Here is a 13,436-nt window from a genome sequence, read left to right on the forward strand (position 1 = left end):
ATCTTCCTCCTCATTTAACCACCTGACAGTTCAGCGTGAGTCTTGTATGCCTTGGGGGAAGAAAGAAAGGAAGGAAGGAAAAAGGAGTCAAGTTCTGGCTCAGCTCGGCGCAGATGCCACACTCATCCTCTCCCTCCTGCCTCCCCCAGGTTCCCTCCAGCCGTGGATGCCTTTGACATTATGACCGCAGAGGATTCCACCGCAGCCATGAGCAGCGACTCCGCCGCCGCGTCCTCGGCCAAGGTGCCCGAGGGCGTGGCGGGCGCGCCCAACGAGGCGGCGCTGCTGGCGCTCATGGAGCGCACGGGCTACAGCATGGTGCAGGAGAACGGGCAGCGCAAGTACGGCGGCCCGCCGCCCGGCTGGGAGGGCCCGCACCCGCAGCGCGGCTGCGAGGTCTTCGTGGGCAAGATCCCGCGCGACGTGTACGAGGACGAGCTGGTGCCTGTGTTCGAGGCGGTGGGCCGCATCTACGAGCTGCGCCTCATGATGGACTTCGACGGCAAGAACCGCGGCTACGCCTTCGTCATGTACTGCCACAAGAACGAGGCCAAGCGCGCCGTGCGCGAGCTCAACAACTACGAGATCCGCCCCGGCCGCCTGCTCGGCGTCTGCTGCAGCGTCGACAACTGCCGCCTCTTCATCGGCGGCATCCCCAAGATGAAGAAGCGTGAGGAGATCCTGGAGGAGATCGCCAAGGTCACGGAGGGCGTGCTCGACGTGATCGTCTACGCCAGCGCGGCCGACAAGATGAAGAACCGCGGCTTCGCCTTCGTGGAGTACGAGAGCCACCGCGCCGCCGCCATGGCGCGCCGCAAGCTCATGCCCGGCCGCATCCAGCTGTGGGGCCACCAGATCGCCGTGGACTGGGCCGAGCCCGAGATCGACGTGGACGAGGACGTGATGGAGACCGTGAAGATCCTCTACGTGCGCAACCTCATGATCGAGACCACCGAGGACACCATCAAAAAGAGCTTCGGCCAGTTCAACCCGGGCTGCGTGGAGCGCGTCAAGAAGATCCGCGACTACGCCTTCGTGCACTTCGCCAGCCGCGAGGACGCTGTGCACGCCATGAACAACCTCAACGGCACCGAGCTGGAGGGCTCGTGCCTCGAGGTGACGCTGGCCAAGCCCGTGGACAAGGAACAGTACTCCCGCTACCAGAAGGCGGCCAAGGGCGGCGGCGCGGCGGAGGCGGCGGTGGTACCGCAGCCTAGCTACGTGTACTCCTGTGACCCCTACACGCTGGCCTATTACGGCTACCCCTACAACACGCTCATCGGGCCCAACAGGGACTACTTCGTGAAAGGTTAGTGGGGGCTCTTCGCCCGGGTGGGCCGAGGGAGCTGCGTCCACCAGGCAGGCGGCGTTGGGGCTGTTGTGGCTGTCATTTACTGGCCTGGTGGAGGCGACACCCTGCCCACCCTTGTCTGGGTGTCCAGTTCTGGGTTCTGTTCTTTGCTGGCACTTAAGGCATTCACTTCATTAGCGCTGAGAGAAATGCAGATCATTCGTATGAATGGGGTAGTGGTATAATCATGGGGGCACGCCAGCTCTTGGCGTTCTGCCTTAACAGGGCCTACCCAATTTGCGGCTAGTCCCTAGGTCTCTGGTTTCTTAGGTTGAAACCTACTTGTAAAATTAAATCTTTAGAATGTTGAGGAGAAGGGGGCGCAGTGTTGTTGGGGTTTTTTGTTTTTTGTTTTGTTGTTGATTTTAATCACTAGCTAGCCTATAATGAAACCAGGCATTACTCTAGGAAACAAAATACTTAGGTTCTGGGTCCTGCTCTGCAATTAGCTGGCTCTGTAACTTCAGTAGTCCCTTTAACCTCCCCAGGCCTGCTTTCTCATGCATAGAATGAGGAAGGTGAGCTAGCAGTTCCCCTTCCCCATCTAACTTTTTGTACAGTCTGTGAACATTTTTATTTATTGAAGTTGCAGTCGCAGTTCTAGGAACTCACCTTTCAAGTTCATCTCTTGCATTAATCAGATGTCTTAGGATGCATCTAGCTGGAACAGAATGTCTGAGCATCTTCTCAGCTGGCTGAAGAGCAGAGATGTAGCCACCTGCAACTCAGACCTGGGGCAAACACCTAAGTGCCAAGAACCTTGAGTTAAGCTCTGCCTTCTGTACTGTCACTATTGGCGGCTCATCACCTTTTGTGTTTTTATTATAAGCAGGCAGCATAAGAGGCCGGGGTCGAGGTGCGGCTGGCAACAGAGCCCCAGGGCCCAGGGGTTCCTACCTTGGGGGATATTCTGCTGGCCGCGGTATATATAGCCGATATCATGAAGGAAAAGGAAAACAACAAGAAAAAGGATACGAACTTGTACCGAATTTGGAAATCTCTGCCGTCAATCCAGTAGCCATTAAACCTGGTGCAGGTCAGTATAAACCAGAGTGAGAATGCATCTATTCAGCCTGAACCCCAACCCCCTCTTTGAAGTGACCCCAAGACTTCCTTGGGTACTTCCCTCTGCCTGTGGGTTCCTCTTCTCAGAGCAGCCGGAGATTAGGCAAGGAAGGTGGCCTCCTGGGCCTTCTTATCTAGAACTTAGGGGGATAGTCTAGTTTTGACCACATTCAAGTCAAACTTTCTGGTGGTGGGTTTTTCAAATGGACGGGCACCAGTTGTTAGGCTTTTTCTCAGTTAGGCAGATTCTTGGGTTCGGGGAGGGGGCAGGTTGGGTAGAAAAATACGAAGCTCTTCTGTATCTTCTACCAGCTAAAAACTTTCTTTTCCTTACTCAAGCCTGTTTCTACCCCAGCCATTAGAAGCCAGAGGTTGCAGCTCATTGCTGGTTCTAAGCGTTGTTGGGAAGGGTAGAAAATTCCCCTTCAGGAGCAAATAACACGACTTGTCCTTTATCGTGGTCTTAACAAACCAGCATGCCTGGGGGCAAGTTTTTGCAGCTAATTTCCAGCTTTTATTTCCGCCTCTTGCTGGATCAGTAGATTGGGGGTGGGGGCACTCAGGTAACTCAAGCCATGGACCTTGAACTTTGCTCACCCTCCGGGCTCCACAAGCCAGTTTTCCAACGTTGTTTGTGCCCATTGGTCATTTCACGTGAGATCTTCCTTGCGATCGTAACCTGCAAGGAGCTGTATTTAACTCCATTGTGTGAGCCTGGCACAAACTCCCTAATTGCACATACCACACAAGCACCCAAACACATGGGAAATCCGATGTGATCCCTTCCAAGCTCAGCCGCTCAGATTTTCTGCTACTATGCACTCCCTCCCCGGCTGGAACAGACCTGGGGGAGCTGTGCATGTGGGGTGTAGGTTGGCATTGGCCACATAGGGCTCACAAAGCATTTTCCCAGAGCTTTCTTTTGAAGTAATCCAGTAATTTTTTTTTAATGCCTATGAAAAAATTCTGCAATTTTTGCAGTTAAGTGACTAAATTTTCTTATAAAGGCCATTGGTGCTCTAAGCAGTGTAAGACTGATCTTGTTTCTCTTGTAATTCCATTTAACAGAGCCTGGGAGTTGTCCCTTCTACTTGTTGGGAAAGGGACTCCTGTTGGCAGTAGCTTAAGTGATAGCTTAGGATTCATCTAAAGAAAAGAACTCTTAAACAGTCTTTAAGCATATAGTTGTGTTCTGGGGCATGAGGTAGAAAATCTTGTGGGCTGATAGCCAGAATAGTCCAGAGTTACTCGGTACAGCCCCAGCGGCACTCAAACTCATAATCCTTTCTGGGCCCCATCCCCTGGCCTCTATTTCTGATTCATCCAGAAAATTAGAACTTTGTATTTTAGGAGAAGCACAGGGCAGTAGTAGTGAAGTATCTGGGCACAAGACCATATGGTTGGAAAGGCAGATAAAAGATTTTATTGAATGGCTGTATCATTGTTAAGCCTGCAGTCATTTCTCTCTGCCTTATGTCAGGTCAGCTTTTATTAGAAGAAATGTACCTACAGTTGGAGAAAAAACTTAAGTGAAAGGACATTTTGTGTCTGCATTTCAGTATTCTTACTCATCCTTTCAACACACACACACACACGGACACCACACACACACTCTCACACAAACTCCCCCAAGTCAGGGCTAGTATTTTTTCCTTTTTACCTCTCTTTATCATACATTGACATTCACTAACTGCTATCTCTTTGAATCTCTGGTTGAAATGAGTCCATTTTTTCTTATGTATTTTTCCTTGAATCAGTAATGTTGAATTCTGAAATCCAAGATGGGGAGGATGTACACAGACCTCTAAGTTCTCAGAATGAAACCCTCAACGGCACCTGCTTCTTTAAACGTGATGAAAGTGAAAAAGGGCAGCAGGTCTGGTAGTGAGTGAGGTGAGGGACAAGGACCCGGCAGGCTCATTCTCACACCCTTGGGCCTCAAGCCTCTGATCTCACTTCTTCTGAGCCAGTTTTCTCAGAATTAGAAGGCCCTTTCTTGCTCTGTAGGACCTCAAGAGTAAGAGTCAAAATGTGGTTTTTCTTTTAGAAGCAGTGGGAAATGTTGGCACAGAAACCTAACTGTAGACTTGCCTTCCCTGATAATCTCTGGGGAGACCCCATCCATCCCCACGTGGTTCCTTTTGAAAGGCAGGCAGAGGGAGTACCTGCCACCTCCCCTCTCTTCCTCTTGGGTAGCACCTCGCTACCTATATGGAGAGAGCATTAGTTTGCCAGGAGAGCCCCTTACTGCTGAACTGTTTTTAAAGATATTGAGAAACTGATGGACCTCTCTCGGTGACTGGGAATGATTGACCCGCGTCCCCTCTTCCTTCTCTTGCAGTGGCCATCCCTGCCATCGGGGCCCAGTATTCCATGTTTCAGGCTGCTCCAGCTCCTAAAATGATGGAAGATGGCAAAATCCACACAATGGAGCACATGATCAGCCCCATCGCTGTGCAGCCCGACCCAGCCAGCGCCGCCGCAGCTGCGGCCGCCGCCGCGGTCATTCCTGCTGTGTCCACGCCGCCGCCTTTCCAGGTAGGGTCCTTGCTGCAGCCACTGGCTCTTGTGTGAGGCCTCGTTTATCACTGATTCATTTAATATTCGACAGGAGAATTATACTGTGTGCCTCGCTGTCTGTTAAAACTGTGGGATTGGGTGACAGAGAAGTTTTTTAAGATCAGTCATGACAGGATGGATAAGTTTTAAATAATAATTGTACCACCCTACTATCACTGTATTAAAGATGGGAAGCAATATGCAAAAATGACATAATTTCTCATGGTGTCATAATATTTAACGTCTATTTTTTAATGACACTGGGTTTTTCACTCATGTTCTTATTGTTAAGGAGCTGACACAGAAAGTCCAAGGAGATATTTCACATTTTTACATCCCAGATTATAGTTCAATGAAGCTTTTTTTTAAGTTCTGCCCCTCCTTTCCCCTCCTCCCAGAATATATACATATATATACATATATGTGTGTGTGCCTGTAGAGAGAAATGTCTGTAGAGTCAAAGGTATATGAAACTTTACAAAATTTGCCTGTAATCCTTTCTTCCAACCACAGCCAACTATTCCTGTGTCTCCTCCCAGTCCAGTCCCAGCCTCCTTCCCCACCTGTACTCAGAGTGTTCTCTCTGTGGTTTCTTCAGTCTCATCTCGTCTCTAGAATCTTTCCCGTCCACCTCGCTCAGAAATCATCTCTCCTGTACTTCTCCTACGGTGTTAGTTGGCATTTGACTGCCAGTGTGTTCCATGTCCCCAGTTAAAACAAAACTCTCCCAGACCAAGAGCTATGGCTTGTATTTCATTGTATCCGCAACACGTAGCACACAAGGAATACTTGTAAACAACACGTCACTCATCCAGACAGGAAAATAATCTTATTAAAGCTATCCTTTGTGACGCAGTGAATCTCAAGTACGTTATCAAACGACAAGCGTAAATACTCAGGCGGAGGGTGTCTCTTATCTAATTGGATAAGAATTATCCAGGTAACTTGTTTATAAAACAGAGATTCTTAGCCTCAAACCCCAGAAGAGTCCAATTCAGCAGAACTGGGCTGGGTTCTAGAATCCATATTTTGTTCCAGCTCCTCGGTGATGCTGGAACAGAGCCAGGCTTGGGAGCCCTTGCTGTTTACTTGCTGTTGCCCACTCAGCACCAATCTTTTTTTTTTTTTTTTAACTTGACATATAGTCAGTTACAATGTGTCAATTTCTGATATACAGCATTAATGTCTCAGTCATGCATATATACACGTATTCTTTTTCATATTCTTTTTCATTAAAGATTACTATAAGACATTGAATATAGTTCCCTGTGCTATACAGAAGAATTTTTTAAAATCTATTTTTATATATAGTGGTTAACATTTTGAGCACCAGTCTTGACTGCATTATCCAGAATGGGTCAGACTGACGTTTATTTATCAGTATATCATCAAGTATTCTTTAACTTGGGACTTCCAAAAGCCCAAAAAAGGAATAGGTTGGAAATGACACACTGTAGTTTTCACTGTGGCCTGACTATAAACATATACAGTAACCTACAAGCATTACTTAGTGGAATTCTGCTAATAATTTTTAATCCCTTTTTACTAAGAAATTTGTGAACTTTCATCTTTGCTGTCTGGTCTGAGTTCTGGTCGGGCCCAAATTCCAGGCTTCGTGATCAGGTTCTGGGTCTCAGGCCATTTCTATCTTGTATGAGTCTGCACTGGATGCTGCCCTTAGGGTCTTCATTCAGAGTTGCGGTTTGTGAATTTGTTACACGTACTGTCATTATCAGTTGATTCCTATGGAGATTTTTTTCTCCTTCAGTATGTTCTGCAGAATGCCTGGCACTGCTTACTTTGTAACCTGAGTGTGGCGTCTTTGAGTGTGTGCAGTCCTGCTGCTGTCCCTCAAATCTCAGTACTCTGTGTCCTGCCTCCAAGTTCCTTGACCAGGGTTCTCTGACACATCCAGTCCTCCGCCTCCTCTGTATTCTCTGCCAGACTGCAGCAGGGGAAGGAGCAATTTAAGCTCTATGGATTGGTGAACAGGACACATTTTGGAGTGGAGCCACGCTGGAAGTCAGTTCCCAGCATGGCTTCCAGAACCTTCCTGTGGAACACCTCCAATCTTCCTCCTCTGTTTTGCCTCTGGGGTGTTCCTATATAGGCAGTTTATATCCCAAGTTTCATATTGCTTTTACAAGCAATAAAAAAGTTTGCTGGTGTAGACAATCACTTGATTCATATTGACTTCTCAAAGTGTTCTTAATCATCACAACAAGTCAAGTATAGGTAGAGCAAAGAGAAGCCTTCCTTTATTTGTTCTTAAGTGCTTCCTCTATTTTTCCAATTATTTTATTTGTTTATTTATTTATAAATGGAGGTAGTGAGGATTGAACCCAGGACCTCATATATGTTAAGTATAGTATACACTCTACCACTGAGTACACACTCTACCACTGAGCTATACCCACCCCGCCAACCATTCTGTTTTTGAGAGGAGGGAAAATGAAGTCTTTTTTTCTCTTTCTCCCCCAGTTCCCATGCTCAGCCCAACCCCATCTCACTCACCTGAGCCCAGGTGTTGGGCTAGACTATAGTACGTGAAAATTTTCTGTCAGATGTCACCTTCCCTGCAATTCCTTCCCTTTGTGCATTTGTCATTAAACAGATTTCCACACATTTGGAAAAGATGGCTTGTGTCTTGCCTATGAACGTTTCTCTCCCTGGTTGTAAAGTGCTGCTAATGAGATGTTCATTGCGGCTGTGTTGTAGGAGGCAGGAGAAGGCAAGGCTAAAAGCGCAGATTCCAGAGTCCCACATTCTGTTGCTTAAAAGCTGTCACCTTGTGCAAGTCGTTTAAAACATCCAGACTTCTCCATATAATCATAGTACCAGCTTTGTTGGTGGCTGTGATGATTCAATAATGTCATACAACTAAGGCACTTAGAATAGTGTCTAGCAAACTATGATCTCTGTTATTGTTATTGTTTAGTATAGTTATTATTTTGGTTACAGTTAAAAAAAATGACTCAGATTATGAAATTCCTTTGAATGTAATTTTGTGACTCAAATTTTCAGATTTTGTAGAGGAATGATAAGTAAATTCCTTTATAAAAATCATTTTTAAAATCTAATTCTCCATTTCATATATCCTGAGTTGTTTCTTTTGAAGTTACGTTAAGACAGAGAGACCATAGCCCCATGTGCTACAGGGCATTCTATGGAACATATGGTAAACCAGATATTTTGGGGTTTGGGTTTTTTTTTTTAATTAAATTTTAATTCAAGCTTTAAATTTAAAATGTTTCTGAAGCTGATGAAACTTCAAAATGGAACATCATAAAATGAAAAAAAATTCAATATATTCTCCTTAAACAGCCAAACACAGCCTTCAAACACAAAAGCACTAACAGTTGATGCCTTGGCTTATTTTGACAAACTGTTCATATTTTAATTAAAATAAAAATGTGTAAATTCTGCTACACAGCTTATCACAATGCTTAATATACACAGAAAATGTGACTTTAGTGCATACCACTAGCAAAAGTACCAGATATTTTGTTAAATGTATGTTTTATTTTACCAAAAACCCCCTTTTCCATAAAGCAGCTGGCAGAATTCACTCCATATCAAACGCTTTGGGAAATCCTGAACCACAGTCTGCCCTGCCTACTCTTATTTGTTCTGGAGACACATATGTTGCACTTCCCAGTGGAGGGAAGGAAGTGGCAGGAAGTCACAGAGCCCCACTTCCTCCTCATGTGGAAACCCCACCTTGCCCTTCCAACCCCATCTCCAGTGTCTCCACTTCTGAGATGCTTTCTCCAGCTCCAAGTTAGTTAGTTCCTTCTCTCACCTTCCACAGCAATTTGTGAATATAGTGGTGTCCTATTTTAGGCAGGAGGTGGTAGAAACGATCACATTTGCTGAAAATTGTGTATGGTCACAATTTCTTTAGGTCACAGCTTAAGAAGCTGGCCCTTGGGAGATCTCTGGACTTTGGTAAAGTTCTCCCAGACCATGCTCCTCTCCGATCTTGAAACATCCTGTGCCTTCAGTTAAGTATGAGTTGAGGCAGCTGGCATGTATTTTAGGGAAAATACTCACTCTTAATTACAGTGAGATCAACTGAGGAAAGGGTGGATCTCAACCCCCGTCTCTAGCTCACTCCGGGGCATAGGCTAGTTCAGTGTGATGGTGGGCAGAAGATTCCAGAGTGTTTAAACTTCCGCTGAGGCTTCCACCTCTGCCACTTTCACCAGCTGAGTCCCAGTGAGCCGTGAGGGTGCAGCTCCGCCTACTGATCACCCTCCCGTAGTATGACTGCTCACCTCTCAGCCTCCCCGCCCTGAGGAAGGAGAGCTTTGCTTTCAGTCTTCTCCGACCCCAGGGAGTGGAATGAATGAATGGATGGGTCCCCCACATGGTCAGTAAGGCTCCTCTCTCTCATCCTCAGGGCCGCCCAATAACTCCAGTGTACACGGTGGCCCCAAACGTTCAGAGAATTCCCACGGCCGGGATCTACGGGGCCAGTTACGTGCCCTTTGCTGCTCCGGCCACCGCCACGATCGCCACACTACAGAAGAACGCGGCGGCCGCCGCCGCCGTGTACGGGGGCTACGCGGGCTACATACCTCAGGCCTTCCCGGCCGCTGCGATCCAGGTGCCCATCCACGACGTGTACCAGACGTACTGAGGCCCGCGCCGCCGCCGCCGCCGCCGAAGGGACACTTCACTATTTATGAAGAAAGCGCGCGTTGGGTTCCCACGCACAGGAAACCTGACCGCGGAGAATGTTATCAGATATACTGGAATATTTTATATACATGAAGTTTTCACTAGTTTTTTAAAGACTCCTTTCAGTTTTAGCAGGCCCATGTTCATACATTTCTAAGAGACTTGCAATGGTTCGTGCCTTAAACACCGTCTTTTAAAAATTTGTACTCTATAGTACATTTGTATAGAGGCTTTTTTGTATTTTTAAGGATATATTTTCAGTATGAAGGTTATTTTCTTAACTGCTGCACTCCAGAGACTTCTATTTTGTAGTACCTACAATAATAAATGTATCAACTATGTATTAAGAAGCACACTTGAGCAGCTAGGGAACTGTTTTGAAAAATATAGTCAATATTTAAAGATACAAACAATAGTGCTTTTAAAAAATACTACATAAAACATTATTTTCAAAGTTATACTGGAAAGTGCAATTTTAAAATGAGTGAAACCTCTACTTCTGCTGGAATTAAGGGTTGACGGGTGTTGCCATGTGTTACCCAGGACGGTTCTATTCTGTACACTCGATCTCTCCTTAAGCCAACGTTGAAAAGACTTGTCACACTTCTGAGTCCAAACACTGGAAAGCTCTCACCGGCCACCTTCCTCCTGGGCCCCTGCTCATTCTCCGTGTGCCTTTGCTCTTAGATTTGTTCCCTCCCCTCCCTTCCCTATTCACCCTCTCCCCTGATTCCCAGGCCCACCTCCGTGTTTGGCAAGTCTAGGACAAATTAATTACTCTGACAGAGAAAACATTTATAGCTTTTATACTTCTTCTTGGGTTTTTGTTGGGGTTTTTTGTTTTATTGTGTGTTGGGGGGGTTGTTGGGGTTTTTTTGGTTTGGTTTGGGAGGTATTTTTAATAGCAGAGTATGTGTAAGCACAAGACTTTAATAGTTTGCATAGGACATCTTTGCATAGCTATTTAATTGTCCAGTATACAACTTTCATTCCCTTCCTAATGCTTTTATTATATTTGTTTTGAAGTATGAGTTCGTAGAGACAGAGAATGTTATTGTCGACAAGACCCCGAAGGACTCTTGTCGCAAAAAGTACTACTTCTAGTTACCTTATCATGTTTCATGCAAAATGTCTGTGGTTGTCAAGGGTTTTGGAAATACTATGTTTATTGTATGGGGCTCCCCGCCTTTGCCATGCACGTGGCAGGTGAACTGAATTGGGGTGCGCACATCCAGGAGGAGGAGGAGAGACCCACAGGAGTTAAAAGATAGATTGTAAATATCTCCTAATGCATATTTTTAGTTGTTTTATGTTGCAGAAGTTCATGGTATATAGTTTAATGCACAATGAAACCATTTTATTTCAATGTTATTAAAAAGTTTTGTTTTATTAGGAAGTAAATGTATTGTTGCAGTGTTTTGTGCCTGTTTAAAGGCCTTTTTGTTTGTTTTAACAGAGTGAATGTAAAATACAGTAAAATGTTAAGATTGTCATCGACTTTATGGAATACATAACTTGGAATTTTTTTTTCGTAAAAGTTCTATCAAGGAAGTGAGGTGTGCAATAGGTGACAAGGACACTGTTGTGTTTTTATGTCATAGTAGAGATTCCATCAAATCTTTCCACTCACTGAACTTTTGCTGATGGCTGAATTTTTATTTGTGGATTAATAATAGGATCCTGCCCTTAGCAAAATGTTTTAGTTTTGTTTTACATTTTAAATTAAGAGATTCCCAAATGCCCTCTTTCCCCTCATCTTAGGGTGGGATGAATTTTTTATATATAAGCAATATTTATTTAACTATTCTATAAAATTATTGAGTGCCTGCAAAGGCCTTTAAACATTCCTAACATTCCTTTCCATCGTTCTTAAATGACAGAAAGTAATTGTGCAATGTTCCTGATGGTGTACCCAGCAAGCTGCATCCAAACTCAAATCTGTTGTAATGAGTAATCCAACAAAATGCAGTTTGGATTAGATCCCCATCCCTTGGCTTTGTGTGAAAGAAATACTCTCCTACTCTCATTCCAGTGAAGGATTGGTTAGCCCAGAGGTTCACTGGATGAGACTCTGATCCAGAGGTCTTACTGTATTTTACATGTGCCTGTAAATTATTTGCAAAAAAAAAAAGAAAAAAGAAAAAAAGAAAAAATGATGTCTTAACATGGCAATTTACCAAACTACCTTAAAAACCAGTGTTGGTAACATAGCCAGTTAAGTATCAGTGAGCCTCCCATCTGTGGTCTGTCTGTTCCTGTTGTTTCAAAACCATTTCACATACGTACACTACTGAGGTAAGTTTATAACTTGAAATGTGAACTTTTTTTTTTTAGGGTTAAGAACAAACTATATAAAATGTAAAAAAAAGCTTTCTTGTTCTCTGTTTTCAAACATGCTAGCAGTTTAGTTGTTATCTTTAGTTGCTTTGTATTTGAAAAGCTTTTAAGTTTATTTAGATTTTGCTTCATTTACAATACATTCTTAGGATGTATGTAGTAAATAAAGCTTTCTTTAAAGCAATTTCAAGACCTTATTTTAAATTGTGTTTTCTTTATACACATTCTTTTTTTTTTTTTTCCTAACAAAGTTAGAAAAACCCTTACAGTGTGGAAGGAATTGACTAGTTCACTATTTTCAGATGGAGAAAATCGTATCTTTGATTTGGGATTACTAATGAAGATGAGGTACATAGTAAAAATCATGTATTATCAATGTCCTCAAACTTCAGCCCAGGTGGTAGGAGGCTGAACACTCAAAGACTACTCAGCATCTGGATTGGAATAGGATCTGGCAAAGCCTGTCACTGCTCTCAGTACTGAAGTTTGTTTATAATCCCAAGAGCCTGACACTCAGAAATCTACATGGAGGCGGTTGATATGACGTTGAGCTGTTTGGTGGTCTTGTGAAAGTGCTGGGGTGACTTGAATGTCAGTCACCACATTGGAAACCAAAGCCTCCTGTTTCACCTTTTTACAGTGCCCAGCAAGGTCAGCAGAACACTTCCTTTTTCTCTAGAGATCGTTACTAACTTCAGATAGAATCCATCAGCAAAGCCAATCAAATGATTCAAGGGAAAGTGGTAGGTTGTCAATGGAATTACCTCTAAAAATTGCCCTGCCCCATGTGTCTTTGCTATTGACTAAGAATTTTACCTTCTTAGTCTCCAGCAGCCTGGGTTATGGCCTCCCGACCCACATTTCTTAGAATTCTAACTTCCTACTTCCTCTTAAAGGATAAAGGCTTTTTCAGAGACAGAAGAGTCCAGGGAACTTCCCAAGATGACAGATCATTGGGCAGTATTTTCAAGGGCAACAAGATTTGATGATTTCTTCTCGTTCTAGGAGAAAAGTAAAAACGCCCTTCAAGTTGCAGAATCAGAGTTTGATTGCTCTCGTTAGACGAAGAATTCACAATCTTATAAAATGCATATTACACCTACTAGCTGTTTGCTTGGCTTTGTTCGAGGTGCTGAGGTGGCTACAGCATGAACAAAACCAACCAAATCTTACAGGCATAGAGCTTCCATTCCACTGGGGGAACACAGACAAAATGAGCAGGTAGACAGTGTGTTGGATGGGGATAAATGCAATACTTGTGTGATTCATTAGGCTCTTTGGCTTCCATTATCTCAGGACCACACAATAACTCAGTGAAGCAGGCAGGGCAGACATCTGACCCTGCCAAGGTCCCATAGCTGGTAAGAACCAAGACCGAAATCTGGGCTCAGACTCCCAAGTCACAGATTCTGACAGCACACTGACCCTTGAAATGGACCGA

General features: G+C 44.6%; 1 protein-coding gene across 11 annotated transcripts in view; it reads left to right on the forward strand.

Annotated features, from left to right (window-relative positions):
- The window catches only part of RBM47 (RNA binding motif protein 47), a 240,335-nt gene extending 228,156 nt beyond the window's left edge, over nucleotides 1-12,179 (forward strand). For 10 of the 11 annotated variants that reach the window (XM_074348873.1, XM_074348885.1, XM_074348878.1 and 7 more), the window contains 4 exons: nucleotides 150-1,309; nucleotides 2,181-2,387; nucleotides 4,758-4,954; nucleotides 9,378-12,179. In XM_074348873.1, coding sequence (XP_074204974.1) covers nucleotides 181-1,309; nucleotides 2,181-2,387; nucleotides 4,758-4,954; nucleotides 9,378-9,617 — 1,773 coding nt within the window. In that variant the 5' untranslated portion in view covers nucleotides 150-180 and the 3' untranslated portion in view covers nucleotides 9,618-12,179. The remainder of the gene's footprint in view (nucleotides 1-149; nucleotides 1,310-2,180; nucleotides 2,388-4,757; nucleotides 4,955-9,377) is intronic. The other variant, XM_074348865.1, reaches the window with a different exon arrangement.
- The last annotated feature ends 1,257 nt before the right edge of the window (nucleotides 12,180-13,436 follow it).

The sequence above is a fragment of the Camelus bactrianus genome, chromosome 2 (genome assembly GCF_048773025.1).
Source record: "Camelus bactrianus isolate YW-2024 breed Bactrian camel chromosome 2, ASM4877302v1, whole genome shotgun sequence".
NCBI lineage: Eukaryota > Metazoa > Chordata > Mammalia > Artiodactyla > Camelidae > Camelus > Camelus bactrianus.